At 46.1% G+C, this 24,884-nt stretch overlaps 1 protein-coding gene across 2 annotated transcripts; it reads right to left on the bottom strand.

Annotated features, from left to right (window-relative positions):
* LOC130297682 (gastrula zinc finger protein XlCGF57.1-like) lies at window positions 1-23,284 on the bottom strand. Of its 2 annotated transcripts, XR_008849641.1 has the most exons (4): window positions 23,212-23,284; window positions 14,611-15,277; window positions 5,518-9,885; window positions 5,430-5,470 (listed from the first exon to the last, which is right to left on the bottom strand). XR_008849641.1 is itself a non-coding variant. In XM_056550403.1 (3 exons), the coding sequence occupies exons 2-3, from the start codon at window positions 15,266-15,268 to the stop codon at window positions 8,570-8,572; spliced, it is 1,974 nt and encodes a 657-aa protein (XP_056406378.1). In that variant the 5' UTR covers window positions 15,269-15,277; window positions 23,212-23,284; the 3' UTR covers window positions 1-8,569. The 2 variants fall into 2 exon arrangements, 1 of the variants encoding a protein (XP_056406378.1); XM_056550403.1 differs by having other exon boundaries at window positions 1-9,885.
* Between the last annotated feature and the right edge of the window lie 1,600 nt (window positions 23,285-24,884).

Genomic DNA, 24,884 nt, shown 5'->3' with positions numbered 1-24,884 from the left:
GAAACAGAGCACTCACACGATCACTGTCCTTCGGATCAGATGCTGAAACAGAGGTCCCGATTCTGGTGACTTCTGCAGGGAGGCAATGGTGGAATTGGGGGAGCTGAGACACCGACTGACCCGAAGGACAGTGATCGTGTGAGTGCTCCATTTCTCCTTCTTCTTTACATTATGGATTGCAATTTATTTTACACGTGATGCACCGCTATCGACTCATACCGGACATCTGACACCACCTCTTCATCCATTAGTGCATTTACTTGTTTGGTATTTTCCAGTGCCAATTGCTCACTATATATCTCTGTACTTTTCCTTTTCCTGGTTACATAGTTTATATATTTGTTTTCCTTCCCATTTCTTCTTCTTTCATGGTACAAGTGCAGTAAATCCCTAAGTCATTAATACCTATCCTTATGTACAAAAATTAAAATTCCACTCATTCCAAAGGGGTAGAAAAATCAATAGGGCCATAACATATTAACCCCCATGTTATGGGAAATCCAGTTCCATTATCGCTCTGAGGCCTTTTGGCTATGATGAAGTGTAGTACCTTTCCTATTCGTTCCTCACCTCCTTGCCATACTCCGGCCATTCCTGCACCGGCAAGAGTACCGAACCAGATTTACTGGTTCCTCGGCAGCAACTTGGTTAACACCGAGTAGCTTCGGCAAAAGGGGACATTGTTCCTGGAACCCTCCAGGTGCCTTTTTAGCCCAGTGGCGAAGGGTTTGGTTTATTGGGGGTCTCTCTCCTTTTGGTATAAGGGCTTGTGATGGACCACATCCTTGTGCACAGTTTTTTGTGTGAACACTTGAACTTTTTACTTGCACTTGGGTAAATTGAGAGCATGTACCATAATAGAGAGAAAGAAGAGGGAAAATACCTCCGACAGTAGCTAACTCCCATCACCCCCAATGACTCGAATCACCTAAGGCAAACTCCGACCTCTATACCTTGTCAATACCCCACTGCCATGTTATCTAAAGTTTCAGTCCATTCTGTTGCCTCCCCTGGGTTGGAGACCCTAGAGTTGTTACATTTTACATTTCCAATAGATCTTATTTTCTTTAAAATAACATCACAGTACTTATAACCAAACAATCTCACTAGTATAGGTCTAGGATTTGCTCCTACTACAACAGCTTTGTCCGCTGCTTTGTGCGCTCGCTTGACATTAAAAGATGGAAACAAGTTCTCTTTACCGATAGTTTCACTTAGCCAACTCTGAGAAAAACCAACAGTGTCATTTTTTTCGAGACCCTCAGAGATGCCAATAATTAGGAGATTACACGGACAAGATTTATCCTCTGGGTCAGTTATTTTATTCTTTAACCATTGGATCTCAGAAAATATGGTTTTGATTTCTTTTTTAAAGGGGTACTCCACTGGAAAAAAATTTTTAAATCATCTGGTGCCAGAAAGTTAAACAGATTTGTAAATGACTTCTATTAAAAAAATCTTAATCCTTCCAGTACTTATCAGCAGCTGTATGCTTCACAAGAAGTTCTTTTATTTTTGAATTTCCTTTCTGTCTGACCACAGTGCTCTCTGCTGACACCTTTGTCCATTTTAGGAACCGTCCAGAGCAGCATATGTTTTCTATGGGGATTTGCTCCTACTCTGGACAGTTCCTGACATGGACTTCCCGTTCTTTAAGGCTGGCGGGGGGGGGGGGGGGGGTTTCAGAGCAAACAGCGACAGCCATTCCGGCCAGGGGGGCGAAGATCTGGCAGAGTCTGAAGCCAGAGATCCAGAAGTGGAAGAAAGGCTGGGAGAAAGTGTGTGGAGATGTGGGCTGAAAGAGGGTCCAAAGAGTCCAGCTCCACTTACTGCTCCCGCATGACCGCAAGGTTTGCGGATTATGACCGCTGCAGTAAGGAGCTCAGGCTGGAAAGAGAGGAGCTGGGTGGGGCCCAGAGTCCAGAGTCTGGCAATCTCTGGGTCCAGGAGGAATAAGTCAAAGCTGAAGAAAAGAGTCACAGCCCTGAAGGCTGAGATCCTAAAGCTGGAGGAGAGGAGGGCAGAAATCCTTGAGGGGAGCAGTCTCTTCCGGGAGAAGCTTGTGAATGAAGATCGGTTTGCCGGCATGAAATCCCCAGGTAAGGTGGAGGTGGATGATGGGGAGAGTAGTGGAGGTGAAGATAGTGAGGATGGTGGTGAAGCTGTAAAGGAGGAGAAGGAGGAGAAGGTGTAAGAAAGTGCACAAGTGGTGGAGATGGATGCTGTTCCTGTAGCTACTCCCTATGACACCCAGACACAGGAAAGCTACATTGAGTCGGCACAGGTGGCACTACCATCAAGTGATAGTGAGGAGGATGTGGAGAGTGAGGCTGGGGGATTATTGAAGGCAATGGTAATGCAGGAGTCCCCAGCCCACCTCCAGCATTTTACCTTTGGAGAGGACCAGTGTGAAGATGGGGCAGTGAAGCGTAAGGCTAAAAAACAGAAGATTCAGGAAACTGTGCAGTATGTGTTTGTTCCTTTCCAGCAGTCTGGGCCAGCTGCAAAGCTGGTTCAGGCTGCTGGGCCCCCCAGACTGCCAGACCCCGTTTCTGTGGTGGAACGGAGCCAGCATGGGGGTACAGCATGGCGTCAGAAAAGACAGCGGGTGCAATACATGTGAAGCCCATCCATCCTGCCGGTAGGGAGGGGCAGGATGGGCTCATGATGGGCAGTGGTGAGGCAAGCTATGCTGCCGTGTGCTCGGGGGGCGGTTCCCTGAGTGCTGTGGGCATTACCGCCGCTGCGGGGCATTCCCCTGTGAGGGGGGTGGGGGAGTGTCCAGGTGTCGGTGGAGGAGAGTGGTAGGTCTGTGTGCTCGGGGGGTGGTCCTCCGAGTACTGTGTATTCTGTGGGCGCTGCGGGGCACTCCTCTGTGAGGGGGGGGGGGGAGTGTCCAGGCGCTGGCATCATCCACAGAGCCCGTGCGGTCGGGCAAAGCAGGTGCTGGCACTGTGGGAGGAGCAGGGGTGCGCTCTGAGGGGAAGCCCCAGACTCCAGAAGTGACTTCAGCCATGGAGAAGGAACCATCAGCATCGACCCCGGCAGCTAAGCCAGCAAAGAAGAGTGTAATAAAACCTGCAACACTACAAGTCCCAGCCAGCCCAGAATCTGTTAGTCAGGATAAGAGTGTAGGATGTGAGAATGCGGAGTGTGGAAGTGTTGTGGATGAGAGGAGTGTATGTGGGAGTGTCAGTGGAGTGAATGATGGTGGGAGTAGTAGTGGTATGAATGGTGGTTCTGGGCCTGGTTCTGGTCCAGCTGCCCCCCCCCCTCGGTAGTGACTGCTCCTAGGAGCTATGCTAATGTCACTGCCGGGGGTTCTAGGGGGTCCCCGTCTCCGTCCGGCTCTGGAGGCCATTTGCAACAGCGCCTCCTGGAGGCTCTGCGTAGGAGCAACAGGTCGATTCAGGTAGAGGGGAGGGGTGAGGTCGACCGATCTTTCTGGATAGAAAGGCACGGTTTGGGGGCATTCCGAGAGCAGAATGGGGAGGTGGTATGGTCCCTCCCGACACCTGGGCAGGACAACAACCGTAGGAATGTGGTCCGTCTGATTTGGAGGGGGCGAGGATGCATGCCCACCTCGCGCCAAAGTGGTTGAGCTCCTCCTTCAGATGAAATTCAGGGCGAGTGACATCTTTGCCCTGATTCCCCCTACGGTTCGTCTGAGTTTGACGTCAGTTTCGTTTGGCCAGAGGGTCTTGAACTCTTCTGGTCAAACTACGAAGTGGCAAAGAACGAGCCCGGCTGGCGGGATTTCGCCGTAAAGGCGATTTCCCTTCAGAACTCTGTCAAGAAGGTGACTGTTTTGACCCGTAACAAGTCACTTTCTTGTTATGACATTAATTCCTGGCTTGGATGGTATGGGGATGTGAAGGACATGCCCAAGAAAAACTTTGATGAGCACGGGATCTGGTCTGGGGCCTGGATGTTTTCCGTCAAACTCAAGTGTTCAGGTAGTATGGTTGCCCACATTCCGTCAGCCGCCTTCCTTGGACGTGATGGATCCAGGTCTTCTACCAGGGGCAGCCGAAGGGCTGTCACAGGTGTGGCAGCCCCACCCCCTTTAGCGCAGCCTGTACAGTGCAGGTCTGCGCTTTGTGTGGTGGGGTGGGTCATCTGGCTGCATCCTGCAGGCAGATCCGGTGCCACCTGTGTGGTGTCCTCGGGCACACTTTTAGCCGTTGTCCCAGCGCCTTCGCCTGTGCTGCGGCCGCTCCGGCTGAGGAGAGCTGTGAAGTTGCCTCGGCTGGGGAGGGTACAGACAGGGATAGGGGCACAACAGGGCTAGTGAGGAGGAAAAAGGGCCCCGCCAAACTAAGGCAGGAGCAAAATTGTAGAAGGAGTAGGGAGATGGAGAGTGCCCAGGTGATGGGGGTAGCTCCAGCCCCTGCTCCTGAAGCTGGCCCTTTAAGCGCTGAAGCCCTGGAGGAGAACGTGCTGGATGAGATCAGGAGGCTTCATAAAGAGGAAGGCAATATGGCCGACCCTTCCGATTCCTCCCACTATGAAAGTGTGGATGAGGAGAGCGGAGAGAGGCCTAAAAAAGAAAGACAAGGGCAAAAGGAAAGGGAGAAAGAAGAGGTCACAGCCCTCTGTTCCTTGTACTGTGGGTCAGGTCCAAAACGGAAGCCTGACTGCCCCCTCTGATTGACCTGTCAAACCAGTACCTCGTCCTCGATACCATCTCCTCCCCCTCCTTGGAGGGGGAAGGTGAGGACGGGGTGCCTCGGGAGAAAGATCCTCTGGGGGGAACTTAGCCCTGTCCTGTCAAGGCACCTTCCTCGGAGGGCAGGGCTAGACCGGGGCCGGACGGAGACGGGGACCTTATGGACCAATCGGAGTAAAAAAAAAGATGTAAGAGTGGTCCTGCCCTCTCGTCGTCTTCGGGGGATAAAAAGAAGGGGAAAAAGAAATAAAGGGTGAGGCCATCTAATTCAATCACCCTGTATGGCGGCACTCACCCCATTGACGTCCATTAATTGTGCCAGCATAAAGTCTGATACGGCTAGATTTGCAGCCTTTGATTTTCTCGGCCGCGTTGAAGCCGACAATTTCTTTTTACAGGAGACCAGGTTGTCAGATCTAGCCTCTCTGGTTAAAGCCAGAAGAGAGTGGAGGCACAGTCCCTCCCACTGGTCTCTTGCGGCTAAGCCGTATAGTGGGGTGGCAGTCCTTTTTACTGCTCCTGTCGAATGCCGACGGGTTATTGAATTAGAAATGGGGAGTTGCCTGATCTTAGATGTCTTCATGAAGTGACAAGAGCACCGGCTCATCAACATCTACGCCCCGCAAACTAAGCGGGGCCGTAAAGATCTCTATGAGGATTAAGCCCTTTCTTTTTAAGAGTCGGCAAGTGATCTTTGGAGGGGACTTCAATAATGTCACGAGGTCCCAAGATAGGAGAGGCTCCAATGGTCCACTGATTTGCGATAGTGTGGCACTGATTAGCTTAGCTAGAGAAGCCCGCCTAGAGGACACCCACATCCGGAGCCCCTCGGGCCACGCGGGTTCCACCTATCATCAAGTTAGTCGCAGGTCTAGGATAGATAAGCTTTATTTAAAGGAGGAAGCCATCTCTTCCGCAGTGTCCGTGGTTGAGGTGGAGTTCTCCGATCACTGTATGATTTTGTTTTTCCTGAATGTTTCAGAGACCCCCCGGATGGGAAAAGGTTATTGGAAGCTGGATTCATCCCTCCTGGAGGAAGCGGAGATAAGACAATCCTTTGAGGATTTTTTTCAGAGTCAGGTACCTTTACTGGATCTTTGTAGTAATAAGCTGGAGTGGTGAGAGATATTCAAGAAGCGGGTTGCGGGGTTCTTCCGCCAGCTCTGGAACCTCAGGTCCCTGAACAGGTATCGCCTGTATCAGGGTCTGAGGAGGAAACTCGAACTTTTCGTCTTGACTGGAGGTAGCCGAGAGGATATCTCCAGAGTGAAGTCCTTGTTGATGAGGTGTCAGTACGATAGGCACGCATCTTTGGTTTTTGAGAGGGATTACGGGAGGTACCACTCGCCAGACGCAAGATACTGTTTAATCGGCTGGTGAAGTTTGCACCCCAGCACCTTTCGGAGGCCCAGTACTGCACTATTCCAACCCGAAGAACCTTAAGTGCTGTCCTTAGTGTCAAGGAGGCAGTGGGGCGGGGGTTGTGCCGGTCTCTGGAAGGGGTACTTGCGGTCCTTGGATCAGGCCAAAGCATTTGATCGGGTGAACCACGAGTTCCTCTGGTTCGTCCTCCTGAGAAATGGCTTACCGAGTACTTTTGTTAATTGGCTTAAGATCTTGTATGCAGGGGCAGAGAGTCTCCCCCTGGTGAACGGGTGGTCTGGCCGCTCTTTTGAGGTGGGGTCCGGAGTCCGTCAGGGTTGTCCTTTGAGCCCGCTCTTATATGTGTTTGCGATCGATCCCTTCCTTAGGAGGGTGAGTCGTGGACCATTCGCGGGAATCGGGATGAGTCTGGCGGAGCAGGCTGTCACCCAGAGAATGTTGGCGTACGCTGACGATGTCACTATTTTCGTCTCTCTCTCTCGAGAGAGAGAGAGAGGAGGTCGATGTGGTGATGTCGGAGGTGGACCGCTACTCGGAGGCATCCGGGTCTAAGATCAACCGGGATAAGTGTGAGAGTCTCTGGCTGGGAGGGGGAGATCCCACGTTTGATCTCCCGGACACCCTTCCAGGGCCCCAAGAATCAGCAAAAGTCTTAGGCATCACATTCGGCCAGGATGATTATCCTGCCAAAAACTGGGATGGTAAGCGCCAGGATGCCGCTCAGACGGTGGACCAGTGGAAGGGTTGGTCTATGACCCTCAGGGAAAGGGTACATCTGATCAAATCATACCTGCTCCCCTTGTTTATCTATCTGGGCAGTGTATGCATCTTGCCAGAGGCTTACTATACTAGGATCTACAGCCTGTTTTTCCAACTGTTATGGGGAACAGGATGAACCTAGTCAAGAGGGAGGTTACGTACCGCAGGGTTTTCTTTTTGTGTTTTGGTACCAGTGTATTTCTTATTTATGTTATAGCTGGTTAAGCTTCTTTTGTGTTTTTGTATAAGTTTTGTACTTTTATAATAAAAAAAGAGTGTCAGCAGAGAACACTGTGATCAGACAGAAAATAAATTCACAAAGAAAAGAACTTCCTGGGTGGGGTCAAGGGTTGGTTAAATTAGCTATTAGCTAGTGTGGCAATCCTTGCACCAGCCCTGCAGGAAGGGGGCATGCTGCTGAGAATTGAAAGCAGAGGGATGTATGGCAATGCCAGTCCTGTGTCAGGAAGGCACTATGCACTTTGATCTCATCTAATCAATCACACAACCAGCCCTGTGTCCACCTAAAGACGGGAGGCAGTGAGGGTTACATACATGCAGCCTCGGTAACAAATCTCCTACATTGCACCCAACCAGTGTCTGACTACCTACACCAGGGAGAGAGATGACAACGTGCTGACCGCGGGGAGGAGAAACTATACAGACACGGACAGCCCGGGAAAACATAGAACGTTCTGCACAGGGAGACCAATGATGGCACAGTAAAGTGAGTTTGTTGGAGCAGCAGAGAGCCGGACAGAAGATTTCCAGGGACAGCAGGCATGTTACTATATGGGGTCAGTGGCACCCGGGGCAGACCGCACACCACCTCTCCCCTGGACCTTCTTTTTCATGCCTCCTCTCCACTTTACCTGACACCTCCTAAAGGGGTATTCCGGGTTTATACATCTTTTGCAAAGGATAGGCGATAAGATGTATGATAGCAGGGGTCCCGCTTCTAGGGACCCCCGTAATCTCTGGGCAGCTCCAATCATTCTGTGCTGGGCACTACCTCCGAGACCAGGATGGGATGTCAAAGCCACGCCCCCCTAGTGACATCATGCCATGCCCCCTTCTTTCATGTCTATGGGACGGCGCATTCCCGAGTGGTCCTAGCTCTGTATTCAGGGACAGAGTCCTCACAGAGATTTCCTGTGCGTACATTACCGTGTGAACATAGCCTTACCCTCATATGTTCCTTACTTCTTATATATCCTTGTACAGTTATTGTTAGAACCACAAACATTAACCCTTACTTACCCTGTTCCCTCATCAGACCTGTGTAATATGGAGGCAGGTGGCCTATGGTACGCAATGACAGCCGGAGCCAACAATTGTCTATAAATGTTCCCCAACACCTACAGGACTTTTTATAATGTGTAAAGTTCTTCCATCAGAATAATGTCCTAGAAGCCAGAAGATAGAAGTGATTTTGTGTCTCTAATCTGGTCATGTCCTGGAATTCTTCATCACTGGAATAAGTCCCTTCTCTGTGAGGTGTTTGGGTCTCCAGTAGCAGCTCCCCATGGATTATGCCTGTTGGGTCTTCTCCATGAGGAGCAGTGAATATCACAACCATATATCACACTCTTTTCCTACCATGTAAACTATAGTGATGACATCGCTGGATCGGTGACTACGTTCTAAAATAAAACTTTTATTAACAATTGGGAACAAGTTTGGAGATGCAGTATATGATATATGTATAAATGTCAGATATCCTATGTACATGGTTAATATATAGATGTGTTATCTGCATCATTTATTGCTCTGAATTGTCTTCTCTCCTGTGTGAATTCTTGTATGTCGGATAAGATGTGATTTCACAGAAAAACATTTCCCACATTCTGAACAAGGAAATGGCTTCTCTCCTGTGTGAATTCTTAGATGTTTGATAAGATTTGATTTCACAGAAAAACTTTTCCCACATTCTGAACAAGGAAATGGCTTCTCACCTGTGTGAATTCTTTGATGTTTAACAAGATCTATTTTCTGAGTAAAACACTTCCCACATTCTGAACATGAAAATGGCTTCTCTCCTGTGTGAATTTTTTGATGTTCAAGAAGATAGCATTTCCTAGTAAAAGATTTCCCACATTCTGAACATGAAAATGGCTTTTCTCCTGTGTGAATTCTTTGATGTTTAACAAGATCTGTTTTCTGAGTAAAACATTTCCCACATTCTGAACATGAAAATGGCTTCTCTCCTGTGTGAATTATTTGATGTTTAACAAGATTTGTTTTCTGAGTAAAATGTTTTTCACATTCTGAACAAGAAAAAGGCTTCTCTCCTGTGTGAATTCTTAGATGTCTGATAAGTATTGATTTCTGAGAAAAATGTTTACAACATTCTGGGCATGAAAATTGCTTCTCTCCTGTGTGAATTCTTAGATGTCTTATAAGTATTGATTGCTGAGAAAAATATTTACAACATTCTGAACATGAAAATGGCCTCTCTCCTCTGTGGCTTTTTTGATGAATAACCAGAGAAAACTTATGAGTAAAATATTTTCCACATTCTGCACATGAAAATGACTTCTCTCCAATGTGAGTTTTTTGATGTCTAACAAGAGATAACTTATGGGTAAAATATTTTCCACATTCTGCACATGAAAATGGCTTCTCTCCAATGTGATTTTTTTGATGTATAACAAGAGATGATTTCACAGTAAAACATTTCCCACATTCTGAACATGAAAATGGCTTCTTTCCTGTATGAATTCTTTGATGATCAGCAAGAGATGATTTCTCGGTAAAACGTTTCCCACATTCTGAACATGAAAATGGCTTCTCCCCTATGTGTGTAATTTGATGTCTAACAAGATATGATTTATAAGGAAAACATTTCCCACATTCTGCACATGAAAATCGCTTTTCCTTATTTTGTTTAACAGTCTGAGATGAATCTTTAGGTCGGACTTGTATAACAGGATCAGATGAGAGATCTTGGCTGTGAAGGGCTGAGGGTGTATCTGGGATAATGGAATGTTCTTCATATGTATCTTGTGTGATATCATCATCTGCTTTATAATCTGAAGATATAAGATTCCCCTCTGATCTCCTGGTACAGTCATCTGCCAAGAAGAAAACAGATTATATTTCTGAGTAATAGCCTTAAAGGGGTATTCTGGCCAAAAACATCTTATCCCCTATCCAGAGGATAGGGGATAAGATGTCTGATCGCGAGGGGCCCGCTGCTGGGACCCCCCGCGATCTCCCTGCAGCAGCCCGCATTGTACGCGTGGCTGCGCCTGCTTATTCTGAAAGCTCCGGGCTTCCGAGATGGGGACGTGACGTCATGCCAAGCCCCCCTCCATTCATTTCTATGGGAGAGGGCATTGCGGCCGTTACGCCCCCTCCCATAGAAATGAATGGAGGGGGGCGTGGCGTGACATCACATCCCCGTCTCGGAAGCCCGGAGCTTTCAGCAAAAGCAGATGCAGCCACGCGTACAATGCGGGCTGCTGCAGGGAGATCGCAAGGGGTCCCAGCAGCGGGCCCCCTGCGATCAGACATCTTATCCCCTATCCTTTGGATAGGGGATAAGATGTTTTTGGCCAGAATACCCCTTTAACCAACTAGGAATTTTAAATTTTTGGAATTTCATTTTTCCCCCCTCTCCTTTTATAAGACATAACTCACTGTTAGGGAAAATGTACATGTTATCTGTATTCATCATGTCAGTATGATCACAATAGTTCCCAATGTGTATAATCATTATGTTTCACTACTTTTAAAAATTACAACAAAAAAACTGCTTTAAAGAGGTACTCCGGAGGACAAAAAATTTTTTCAGATCAACTGGTGCCAGAAAGTTATACAGCCCTCTGGTGTCTTCCAAAAGTAAAAACATGTCAATTTTATGATGCAAACATAAGGTAGACATATTGTATATGTGAATCAAAAATTTTTTGGGGGGGAATATCCATTTTCCTTACAAGCAGAGAGCTTCAAAGTTAGAAAAATGCTAAATTTTCTATTTTTTCATCAAATTTGGTGATTTTTCGCCAAGAAAGGATGCAAGTTACCACAAAAATTTACCAACATGTTAAAGTAGAATATGTCACGAAAAAAACAATCTCGGAATCAGAATGATAACTAAAAGCATTCCAGAGTTATTAATGTTTAAAGTGACAGTGGTCAGATGTGCAAAAAACGCTCTGGTCCTAAGGTGTAAAATGGCCTGGTCCTTAAGGGGTTAAAACTTTTTATTTTTCTGCGTATGGGGCGGTATGAGGACTCATTTTTTGCGCCGTGTTCTAAAGTTTTTATCGGTACCATTTTTGTATTGATCTGACTTTTTGATCGCTTTTTATTCCTTTTTTCTTTCTATAAAAAGTGACCAAAAATACGCTATTTTGGACTTTGGAATTTTTTTGCGCGTACGCCATTGACCATGCGGTTTAATTAATTATATATTTTTACACTTCGGACATTTCCGCACGCGGTGATACCACATGTTTATTTTTATTTACACATTTTTTTTTTATGGCAAAAGGGGGGGGGGATTGAAACTTTTATTAGGGAAGGGGTTAAATAATTAACTTTTTTTTTCAAAATTTTTTTGCAGTGTTATAGCTCTGCACACACTGATCTTTTACCCTGATCCCTGCAAAGCCATAGCTTTGCATTGATCAGCATTCTAGGGACTCGATTGCTCAAGCCTGTAGCTCAGGCTTGGAGCAATCAAACGCCGATTTGATGCCGCGGAGACAGGTAAGGGGACCTCCGCTCGCGTCCTAGCTGATCGGGACATCGCGATTTTATCGCGATATTCCTGATCATCCCGACTGAGCTGCCGGGAAGCTTTTACTTTCATTTTTGGCGCGGCAATCAAAGTTGATCTAAAGGGTTAATAGCGCGCGGCACAACGATCAGTGCCGCACGCTATTAGCCCATGGTCCCGGCTATCATTAGCCACGGTGTAACCCCGTTTTAAACACCGGGCGTAGGGTGTACAGGTACGCCCTACGTTCTTAAGGAGTTAAAGAAGCACTGAGTTTTCAGCGCAGGACAGTCGCTGGTGGCACAGACCACAATAAAGCGCAAAAAAAAAACTGCACCAAAAAAAAGTGCTGATCACTAATAATGTACTGATCAACAATCAGTGCAGACAGGTGACCCTGAGTCCGGACGGTTATGAGCCACTGATTTCTGGGTCTGTTGGCCGCTCAGGAATCCAAACTGACCCCACAGTCCTCACTGAAATGGACTTAACATTTTTTCTTTTCAGTGAGGACTTTGTCAATTTGATGGCGGCTCAAAAAAACTTTTGCGGCCCTGCACCCCGATGCACACGGCAAAATTTCCGCGGCAGATGTTTTTGTGGCGGAAATCCCAATTCCGGAGTCTGCAGTAAGTATAGACATTCTCTCTGCAGAGTTCACACAGAAATGCATTGCCGTCTATAAGTCAGGGCACTTCCCAGCACTCATTGCGCTGGACATTCCACCGTCTGTACATTGCCTCAGCCGCCCTTATACAAATCACTAATTTAGGCCTCAAATGCGCATGGAGCTCTCTCACTTTGGAGCCCTGTCGTATTTCAAGGCAACAGTTAAGGCCCTCGTATGGGGTATTTCTGTAGTCAGGAGAAATTGTGTTACATATTTTTGGCTTTTTCTCCTTTTACCACTTCTAAAAATGAAATTGGGGCTACACCAGTATGTTCTTTGAAGAAAAAAAATTTTTACACTAACATGTTAGGTTTTTCCTTAATTTTTCATTTTCACAAGAGTTAAAGGAGATATCCAGTGGTGAACAACTTATCCCCTATCCTAAGGATAGGGGATAAGTTGCAGATTGCGGGGGGTCTGACCGCTGGGGCCCCCCGCGATCTCCTGTATGGAGCCCCGACAGCCCGCGTGAAGGGGGTGGGTCGACCTCCACACGAAGCGGCGGCCGACACGCCCCCTCAATACATCTCTATGGCAGAGCCGGAGCGCTGCCTTCGGCAATATGCGGCTCTGCCATACACATGTATTGAGGGGGCATGTCGGCCGCCGCTTCGTGCGGGGGTCGACACCGGCTATATGGCTGGAGAGCCTGGCCCCCGTACAGAGAGATCGCAGGGGGCCCCAGCGGTCGGTCCCCCCGCAATCTCAAACTTATCCCCTATCCTTAGGATAGGGGATACGTTTTTCACCACTGGACTACCCCTTTAAAAGGAGAAAAAGCCCCCCCAAAATAAGTAACACAATTCTCAGAGTTCGATAATACCCCATATGTGTACGTACATTGCTCTGAGGGCGCACAACAGGGCTCAGGAGTGAGAGCGCACCATGTATATTTGAGGCCTAAATTGGGGATTTGCACGTGGTGGCTGATCGTACCAGAGGTTTAAAAAATAAATAAATAAAATAAAAAAAACACGTGACCCCATTTTGGAAACTACACCCTTCACGGAATGTAATAAGGGGTACAGTGAGCATTTACACCCCACAAGGGTCTGACAGATTTTTGGAACAGTGGTCCGTGAAAATGAAAAATTAAATTTTTAATTTGCACAGCCCACTGTTCCAAAAATCTGTGAAACTTCAGTGGGGTGTAAATGCTCACTGCACCCCTCGTTATATTCCGTGAGGGGTGTAGTTTCCAAAATGGGGTCACATGTCCATTGTTCTGGCAGCACGGGAGCTTTGTAAATGAACATGGGCCCCAACTTGTTTCCCAAATAGTGTGCCATGTGGGGCTTTTTTCTTTTTGCTGTTCTGGCACCATGGGGGTTGCCTAAATGTGACATGCCCCCCAAAAAGCATTTCAGCAAAATTCTCTCTCGAAAATCCCAAAGTTGCTCCTTCCTTGTGAGCCCTGTAGTGCACCCACAGATAAGAGGTATCTCCATACTCGAGAGAAATTGGGTTACACATTTTTGGGGGCCTTTTCTCCTTATATCCCTTGTAAAATTGAAAAAAAAAATGGGGCTACAAGAACAAGTTACTGCAAAAAATTTAGATTTTAAGTTATTTCCTTCACTTTACTGCTATCCCTGAGAAACACCTCAAGTTTTAACAAACTTTCTGAATGTCATTTTGAATACTTTGAGGGGTGCAGTTTCTATAAAGGGGTCATTTATGGGGGATTTCACAAAGAAAGGCCCCTAAAATCTACTTCTAACTGAACTGGCCCCTAAAAATATTAAGATTTAGAATTTTTTGAGAAAATATGAAAAATTGCTGCTATACTTTGAAGCCTTCTAATGTCTTCAAAAAGTAACAACATGTCAACTTTATGAAGTCAACATAATATATTGTATCTAATAATATAAAGATCTTCTGTATGATGCCAACATACACTAGACATATTGTATTTGTGAATCAGTATATCATTTATTTGGTCTGTTCATTTTCCTTACAAGCAGAGAGCTTCAAAGTTAGAAAAATGCCAAATATTTTTCACCAAGAAGATGGCAATTTACCACTATATTGAAGTAGAATTCTGTTGCAAAAAAAAAAAAAAAATCTCAGAATCAAATTCACAAGTAAAACCAACTCAGAGTAATTAATGCATAAAGTGAAAGTGGTCAGATTTGCAAAAAAAATTGGCTGTGTCATTAAGGAGTCAAAGTGATTTGACCTATAATTACAGCTGAGATGTTTTATGAAGGCTTTATGCTGTGCTCACACGATGCATTTGCTTTTTCTGCCTTATGGCCGTAATTTTATAAAATCGCAGTAAAAGTGACAGGTAAATAGCAACGTTTTTGCTGACATTTTGGGGAAAGCATGGCAAAAATTTAATATCCTGATCCCACATAGATAGCAGCAGTATATTCTCTGCGTTTAGTGGTTACTACTCACCTGGGCGGTCACCTGTAAGAATGTCCTCCTTATACTGCTCATCACCGCTCAAATCTGTCCTCTCTTCTTCCTTTATGTCTGTAGTATTAATATAGTTCAGATCTTTCCCTGTAGGAATATCTTCCTTATACTGCTCATCACCACTCACATCTGTCTCTTCTTCTTCCTTTATGTCTATAGCATTAATATCGATCAGATTTTTCCCTGTAGGAATGTCCTCCTTATACTGCTCATCGCCGCTCACATCTGTCTCTTCTTCTTCCTTTATGTCTGTAGCATTAATATTGATCAGATCTTTCCCTGTAGGAATGTCCTCCTTATACTGCTCATCACCGCTCACATCTGTCTCTTCTTCTTCCTTTATGTCTGTAGCATTATTATCGATCAGATCTTTCCCTGAAGGAATGTCCTTCTTATACTGCTCATCACCGCTCACATCTGTCTCTTCTTTCATTGTGTCTGTAGCATTATTATCGATCAGATCTTTCCCTGTAGGAATGTCCTCCTTATACTGCTCATCACCGCTCACATCTGTCTCATCTTCTTTTTCTTTTATGTCTGTAGCATTATTATAGATCAGATCTTTTCTTGTAGGAATATCTTCCTTATACTGCTCATCACCACTCACATCTGTCTCTAGAGCGTTAATATTGTTCATGTCTTCCCCCTGATTCATAAGATAAGACATATTGTAAAAGTCATCAGACAGTAGGAGAAGCCACCTGGAATGTTTCATATGAGCAGAAAAGATAATTATCAAAAATGACAGGAGGAATTATCTTATCATTTACAGTGAGTGAAATTATTGAGGTGGGAACTACCAAATAAGGCACTTTTGATATCTCCAACATGAGCAGATAGTAGAGGAGACCAATTAAGTATTGTTTGGGGGTCTGTGGGGACTTTCGGATCTTGAGAACGAGGACAGGTGCGTTGTTTTTTCACCTGTCACGTCTTCAGGCTTGTGTTTTATACATTGTATACATTACCTGTCACACCTTTAGGCTTATCTTTTTTAATGTGAAGTTCATGGTGCCTGACATGAACTTGTAACATCTATAGCTTGTATACAGTACATACATGCCTAGTACAATACAGTGAGCTTGTGATATTATTTACCTTTACGTGCATACATCATGCTCTTAGCATGATATTGGGATAAATTGACATCACGTTTATGCAAGATGGAGTTACAATTCATACGCTATTACATAGTAACATAGTTCATAAGGTTAAAAAAAGACCAGAGTCCATCTAGTTCAACATATATCCCTAATGAGTCCATACTGAGTTGATCCAGAGGAAGGCAAAAAACCCTCGTACTAGAGGTAAAAATTATTTCCCGAGTCCAAATATGACAGTCAGAATAAATCTCTGCTGGATCAACATGATGTCCCTAAATATCTAGTATACATAACCATTAATGTTATCATTCTCCAAAAATGCATCCAGACCCCTTTTGAACTCTTTTACAGAGTTAACCATGACCACCTCCTCAGGGAGAAAATTCCACAGTCTCACTGCTCTTACAGTAAAGAACCCCCGTCTGTGCTGGTGTGGAAACCTTCTTTCCTCTAAACTTAGAGGATGCCCCCTTGTTATAGATACAGCCCTGGGTATAAATAGATCATCGGAGAGATCTCTGTACTGTCTCCTGATATATTTATACATAGTTATTAGGTCTCCCCTAAGCCTTCTATTTTCTAAACTAAATAACCCCAATTATGATAATCTTTCTGGGTACTGTAGTCCTCCCATTCCCCGTATTACTCTGGTTGCTGTCTTTGAACCCTCTCCAGCTCCACTATATCTTTCTTGTACACTGGTGCCCAGTACTGTACACAGTATTCCATGTGTGGTCTGACTAGTGATTTGTACAGCGGTAGAATTATTTCCTTGTCGTGGGCATCTATGCCCCTATTGATGTACCCCATGATTTTATTTGCCTTGGCAGCAGCTGCCCGACACTGGTCACTACAGCTAAATTTACTGTTAACTAAGACTCCTAAGTCCTTTTCCACGTCAGTCGTCCCAAGTGTGCTCCCATTTAATACATAATCCCAGGCCGGATTTTTCCTCCCTATGTGCATTACCTTACATTTATCAGTGTTGAACTTCATCTGCCACTTCCCAGCCCAAACCTCCAACCTATCCAGATCCTTTTGTAACAGTGCACTGTCCTCTATTCTGTTATCTACTATACACAGTGCACTGTCCTCTATAGTATTAACCACTTTACAGAGTTTAGTATCATCCGCAAAGATTGCTACTTTACTATTCAACCCCTCTACAAGGTCATTAATAAATATATTAAATAGAACAGGACCCAAGACGGACCCCTGTGGTAACCCACTAGTAACAGTCACCCAATCAGAATAAGTACCATTAATAACCACCCTCTGTTTCCTGTCACTGAGCCAGTTACTTACCCACTTACACACATTCTCCCCCAGCCCAATCCTTCTCATTTTATGCACCAATCATTTATGTGGCACCGTATCAAATGCTTTGGAAAAATCCAGATATATGACATCCAGCGATTGCCCCTGGTCCAGTCTGGAGATCACCTCCTCATAAAAGCTGATCAGGTTAGTTTGACAGGACCGATCCCTCATAAATCCATGTGATATGGATCATACATTCACTTTTATCAAGATACTCCAAAATAGCATCTCAAAAATAGCATTAATGGAGGTTAAACTAACAGGCCTATAATTCCCAGGGTCACCGTTTGACCCTTTTTAAAAATTGGCACCACATTTGCCATGCGCCAGTCCTGAGGAACAGTCCCTGTTACTATAGAGTCCCTGAATATTAAAAAAAGGGGTCTGTCTATTACACTACTTAATTCCTTTAGAATGACCTGTCTATTTAGATTTTTTGTAGGCGGCACTGTACTTCTTCCTGGCTTAGGCTGGGTTCACACTACGTTTTCTCCCATACGGGAGCGCATAAGGCAGGGGGGAGCTAAAACCTTGCGCTCCCGTATGCCTTCGTATGCGCTCCCGTATGTCATTCATTTCAATGAGCCGGTCGGAGTGAAACGTTCGGTCCGGTCGGCTCATTTTTGCGCCGTATGCGCTTTTACAACCGGACCTAAAACTGTGGTCAGCCACGGTTTGAGGTCCGGTTGTAAAAGCGCATACGGCGCAAAAATGAGCGGACCGGACCGAACGTTTCACTCCGGCCGGCTCATTGAAATGAATAACATACGGGAGCGCGTACGAAGGCATACGGGAGCGCAAGGTTTTAGCTCCCCCTTGCCGTATGCGCTCCCGTATGGGAGAAAATGTAGTGTGAACCCAGCCTTAGACAGGTGACCTGTACTGTACTTATCTCACTGTATTATCTCGCTGTATTTCATCTGGCATTTTATTTTCCTCGGTGAATACAGTGGAGAAGAATTTGTTTAATATATTTGCTTTTTCCTGATCCCAGTTTATAATGTCTTGTTTATCATTTTTTAACCTCTTAAGGACGCAGGGCGTACCTGTACGCACTGTGCCCGGTCTATAAAGCGATCGTTGTGCTGCGCACTATTCAACCTTTAGTCTAAAGCTGAAAAAATTGCATCCCGCCAGCTCAGTCGGGCTGATTGGGGCCATCACGGTGAAATCACGATGTCCCGATCAGCTAGGACACAGATTGATGGCTTAATTAGGTTTTATCCACTTAGGAGACTGATGATGATATGGTAGACTTCTATGTTGCAGGTCATTTACGTTCTATACTAGTTATGCCTGCCACGTCTGCGGGGGGGCCTACCACACGATTATGGTTAGTGACACTTCTTTAGACCAATTGGGGCTTTTATACTTGTGCCTGCCTTGGTTTCAGGGGCATGAATTGTATAGTTCATGCGTATTGATTTGCCTTAAGAGCAATAACATCATCAGATAGGGGGTTGTATACTTGGGCTAATCATGGCTGCAGGGGGATGCGCTGTACAGGACATTGTTTCTGATACATTTCAGATGGTTTGGTAGATTCATGAAATACTTAGGCTCCTTTCACACAGCATTCATCCGTTATTAAACATCCGTTTTCGTGTAAAAACGGATGTATAATAACGGATGAAATAACGGCTGAATAACGTCCATCAAGATAACGGGCATATTCATCCATTAAGACCCGTTATAACATCTGTCATGTATGGCCACTTTATCACCTCTGCCTACAGATTCTTACAGCTGGGACTACTACTACTCCCATCATGGAAGAGACTTGTTTCCTTGATGGGAGTAGTAATTCCCTGGCTGCGGGAGTCTGTTGGTGGCTGGGGAGGCTACATTAGTGTTTGTACTACAACCCCCATCATGGAACAGACTGTGTTCCATGATGGGGGTTGTAGTACAGGGGCTGAGGGAATGATCGCACCGGGTCTCACCTCTGAGACCCAATGCAATCAGAAGCTCCACTCCCCTGTGGGAGCCCTGAATGGCCGTACTGAGGAGCTATTCAGGGCTCCCGGAAGGGTTTCCAAATAGAAGCGCTGCGGTGGGGAAAGATATATAGAATCGCTGGGGGTATATGTCTTCTAAATATCTATATCTTCTATATATATTGCCCCCCGCAGTGCATTTATATATTAACCCCCCCCCCCCCCGCAGCGGTATCATAAGCCCCCTGCAGCGCTATGAATGAAAAGTATTCTATTAGCAGCGCATCAGGCCGGCCCGATGCGCTGCTGATAGAATACTTGTCATTCATAGCGCTGCGGTGGCATATGTGCATAGAAGCACTGTGGGGGGGCCAGATAACGCTATGTATGCCCCCCCCCCCCACAGCACTCCTATAATCATATGCCTCTGCAGCGCTATGAATGACAAGTATTCTATCAGCAGCGCATCGGCCTGATACACTGCTAATAGAATACTTTTCTTTCATAGCGCTGCCGGGGGCTTATGATAGCGCTGCGGGGAGAAAATATATATATACACATGCCCTGCGGGGGACAATACCTATATAAATGCGCTGCGGGGGGGGAAGACTTATATAGGGCAGCAGTGAGGCAAGATATATAGAAGTGCTGCGGGGGCCAGACATATACCCCCCCCAACGATTCTATATATCTTTCCCCACCGCAGCGCTTCTATTTGGAAACCCTGCCAGGAGCCCTAAATAGCTCCTCAGCACCGGCCATTCAGGGCTCCCGGCGGGGAATTTAAAAATGAAAGTAAAATACATCGTACATCGCAGGGGAGTGGAGCATGCCGCCCGCTCCCCTGTTTAATAACTTCTAATCGCATCGGGTCTAAGAAGTGAGACCCGGTGCGATAATTCCCTCAGCCTCTGTACTACAACCCCCATCATGGAACAGAGTCTGTTCCACAATGGGGGTTGTAGTACAAACACTAATGTAGCCTCCCCAGCCATCGGCAGACTCCCGCAGCCAGGGAATTACTACTCTCATTGTGGTAGCATATCTCAGCGTTCTTGTAGCTATTTTACTCCTGGCCAAATCTGTATACAGAATGTATATACTGAAGCATAGAGAAGTAAATCAGACAGAGCCATTGTCGGTTTCATATGCTTCTGTGTTCTCTGTGTGCTTTCCACTGAGCTTTATTTCAAATCGTTCAAGTTTATATCACCTTTGTCATTAACATAAGTTCCCACCCTCACTAGTGGGATGTTCTAGCATATAGGGAGTGAGCAAATAGAATGAGGAATGTGCCTTGTTCTCATGGCACTCCACTTCCTCTACACGATGGTGGGGGCCAGAGCAGATGGGGCCAAGATAACGGAAGGAGCAGAGGGGGAAAGCAGATGGGGAAGGGGGGCTGGCTCCTAAATGAACATTTTTTTTTTACATGGAATACATCTATTACACCATCATGGAAACAAGTCTGTTGCATGATGGGAGTAGTATTAGTCCCTCAGCACTGCAGGAGTCGGCTGATGTCACCTCTTCTGAGCTCAGAAGTAATAACGGATATTATAAACCGGGTGCAAATGGATGACATAAAGGCTCCTCCGTCTGCCATAGACTTCAATGTTAAAAATAACGGCCGTTAATTTACCTGTTTCTTGTGATGGAAGAAAAATTAGTTCATGATCCGTTATTTCTTCCGTTACAAATAACGTCCTTTATTCATGATGGGATATAACGGGTCATAACAGGTAATCAAAAAATCCCATAGACTTAAATGGGATTTTGTAACGGCCGTTTATGATCTGTTTTCAAGACTTTTCTAACGGAAGTTTATAACGGGTCTTTTAACGGAGAAACTTTATAGTGTAAAAGGGGCCTTAAAGGTAGATTCATTTTGTATAGTCCGGTTTCTTTCAGGTATCCCGAGTCCTTAAGGACGTAGGGCGTATGCATACGCCCGTGGGAATTCTGGTCCCCGACGCTAGCCGGTTGGGGACCGGACCGGGATGCCTGCTGGAATCATTGAGCAGGCATCCCAGCACATCGCCGAGGGGGGTCCTGAGACCCCCACCCCCCATGTCGGTGATCGCAGAAAATCACATGTCAATTCAGACATGCGATTTTCTGCTATTCTGGGCTGATCGGATCTCTGGCGACCCGATCACCCGGAAAATAGGGATGATCGGAGCTGTCAGTGACAGCCCCGATCATCCTAAGGGATAGGAGCGAGGTTGCAGTGCTGCGATCTCCTCCTATCCCCTGCCATTGGTCACAACTGAATTCTGACCAATGGCAGCGCAGGACAGTGGGTTGCCATGGCAACCCCCCGTTCTGCCCACCCCTGGATGTCGGGCAGAACGGGGGGAGAAGATGGAGGCCGGTAACTGACCAGAAGATGCGTGGGGACCGCCGATCGTCACTGGAGACAGCGGTGATCACGGTGCAGGTAGGGAAGCGACGGTGGGGAGGGGGGAAAGGAAGGGGGCAGTAAGCAATATTTACTGCTGCCCTTCCTAGTGGGTGCCAAACTGCAACTCACAGCATGCCCAGACAGCCAAAGGCTGTCTGGGCTTGCTGGGAGTTGTAGTTTTGCAACATCTGGAAGGTCACAGTTTGGAGACCACTGTTACAGTGGTGCCCAAACTGTAGCCCTCCAGTGTTGCCAAACTACAACTCTCAGCATGCCTTGACTACCCAGGCATGCTGCTCTACTTTGAAGCCCTCTAATTTTTTCAAAAAGCTAAAATATGTCCATTTTATGATGCCAACATAAAGTGGACATATTGTGTTTGTGAAGAAAAATAACATTTATTTGGAATATCCATTTTCCTTACAAGCAGAGAGCTTCAAATTTAGAAAAATGCATAATTTTCATAAAATTTGGGGATTTTTCACCAAAAAAGGATGCAAGTAATGACGAAAATTTACCACCAAAATAAAGTAGAATATGTCACGAAAAAACAATCTCAGAATCAGAATATTCGGTAAAAGCGTTTTAGAGATATTAATGCGTAAAGTGACAGTGGTCAGAACTACGAAAAAGGGCTCAGTCCTTAAGGGGTTAAGCCTGTGAAGGTTGTATTTGGGCGAGGGGCTGGAATTTAATACAATCCTCTCCAGCACTCAGAGCTTTCATGTCTTGGGCAAGGGGTGTGTGTATATAATGCCCCCTGTGTCTCTAGGCGGGACATACACACACGTATATACAGTATATATACACACACACATACACACACATGTATATACAGTATATATACACACACACATACACACACATGTATATACAGTATATATACACACACACATACACACACATGTATATACAGTATATATACACACACACATACACACACATGTATATACAGTATATATACACACACACATACACACACATGTATATACAGTATATATACACACACACATACACACACATATATATACAGTATATATACACATACACACACACATATATACAGTATATATACACAAACACACACATACACACATATATATATATACAGTATATATACACATACACACACATGTATATACAGTATATATACACACACACACACATGTATATACAGTATATATACACAAACATACACACATATATATATATATATACAGTATATATACACACACACACACATGTATATACAGTATATATACACACATACACACACATATATATATATATACAGTATATATACACAAACATACACACACATATATATATATACAGTATATATACACATACACACACATATATATATATATACAGTATATATACACAAACATACACACACATATATATATACAGTATATATACACATACACACACATGTATATACAGTATATATACACACACACACATGTATATACAGTATATATACACAAACATACATATATATATATATACAGTATATATACACATACACACACATGTATATACAGTATATATACACACATATATATATATACAGTATATATACACATACACACACATGTATATACAGTATATATACACACACACACATGTATATACAGTATATATACACAAACATACACATATATATATATACAGTATATATACACATACACACACATGTATATACAGTATATATACACACACATATATATATACAGTATATATACACATACACACACATGTATATACAGTATATATACACACACACACACACATATATATATATTACACATACCTCCACCTGCAGAGCTGTACAGGAAGTGTGCTTATAGGACCTGCGATGATGTCACAGTCAGGTGATCAGTCACATGGATGAGGGGAGGAGTCAAAGAGTCACATGAACAGGGGCTGAAAGTAGAGTATAGGTCGGCACTGCAGTATTTTCTTTCTGTGTCTGTGGATGACGAATGATGATAAACGGTAAAGAAATCCCGGTGCATTGCCGTGGAATGAGATTTGCCATAGAATGAGATGGTCCGCCTCCATCACATCCTATTGGCTCTCTCTTGTCACGTGACATATTTAAACGTCACGCATCCATGCGCACAGTAGTGTCAGTTTGGCTATCACAGGGAGAGGATCTCCTCACCCTGTGATAGCTGAAGCTGTACGGAGCTCTCATGGCCTCTGTGGCCCGACAGAAGTTCACACATGTTCGCAGCTCATACGGCTGCCTCATATACATTTACTGTTGATCCACAGCGCTATCGGGAGCCCGATGCCCGATGGCGCTGTCATCAGGATCCCCACGCCCGCAGCTCTACACCCCGTCCCCCGCAGCTGTACTCCCCGTCCCCCGCAGCTCTACTCCCCGTCCCCCGCAGCTCTACTCCCCGTCCCCCGCAGCTCTACTCCCCGTCCCCCGCAGCTCTACTCCCCGTCCCACGCAGCTGTACTCCCCGTCCCCCGCATCTCTACTCCCCGTCCCCCGCAGCTCTACTCCCCGTCCCCCGCATCTCTACTCCCCGTCCCCCGTATCTCTACTCCCCGTCCCCCGCATCTCTACTCCCCGTCCCCCGCAGCTCTACTCCCCGTCCCCCGCAGCTGTACTCCCCGTCCCCCGCATCTCTACTCCCCGTCCCCCGCATCTCTACTCCCCGTCCCCCGCATCTCTACTCCCCGTCCCCCGCAGCTCTACTCCCCGTCCCCCGCATCTCTACTCCCCGTCCCCCGCATCTCTACTCCCCGTCCCCCGCATCTCTACTCCCCGTCCCCCGCATCTCTACTCCCCGTCCCCCGCATCTCTACTCCCCGTCCCCCGCATCTCTACTCCCCGTCCCCCGCAGCTCTACTCCCCGTCCCCCGCATCTCTACTCCCCGTCCCCCGCATCTCTACTCCCCGTCCCCCGCAGCTCTACTCCCCGTCCCCCGCATCTCTACTCCCCGTCCCCCGTATCTCTACTCCCCGTCCCCCGCATCTCTACTCCCCGTCCCCCGCAGCTCTACTCCCCGTCCCTCCGTAGCTCTACTCCCCGTCCCTCCGTAGCTCTACTCCCCGTCCCTCCGTAGCTCTACTCCCCGTCCCGTTAACGCTCAGGGAGCGGGGAACAGAAAGTAGAGCATCGGGCGCAGGTAAAGTAGTGCTGCGCATGCGCAGCACTACGCGAATAACTTAACCTGCGCCCGATGCTCTACTTTCTGTTCCCCGCTCCCTGAGCGTTAACGGGACGGGGAGTAGAGCTGCGGGGGACGGAGAGTAGAGCTGCGGAGGACGGGGAGTAGAGCTGCGGGAGTGGGGCGCTCGCGGGGACGCACACTGATGACAGCGCCATCGGGCATCGGGCTCCCGATAGCGCTGTGGATCAACAGTAAATGTATATGAGGCAGCCGTATGAGCTGCGTACATGTGTGAACTTCTGTCAGGCCACAGAGGCCATGAGAGCTCCGTACAGCTTCAGCTATCACAGG

This window comes from Hyla sarda, chromosome 1, assembly GCF_029499605.1.
Source record: "Hyla sarda isolate aHylSar1 chromosome 1, aHylSar1.hap1, whole genome shotgun sequence".
NCBI classification, from domain to species: domain Eukaryota; kingdom Metazoa; phylum Chordata; class Amphibia; order Anura; family Hylidae; genus Hyla; species Hyla sarda.
The sequence above is the reverse complement of the archived record's forward strand: the minus strand, read 5'-3'. Positions and strand labels throughout refer to the sequence as shown.

What these genes read in the sequence shown, in the direction of transcription:
- LOC130297682 (XM_056550403.1), bottom strand. Translation starts at nt 15,268, where the DNA reads ATGAACAATATTAACGCTCTAGAGACAGATGTGAGTGGTGATGAGCAG. An exon ending in TCTTACAGGTGACCGCCCAG is followed by an intron (nt 9,886 to 14,610) that starts GTGAGTAGTAAC and finishes TCTTCTTGGCAG; the next exon opens with ATGACTGTACCAGGAGATCA.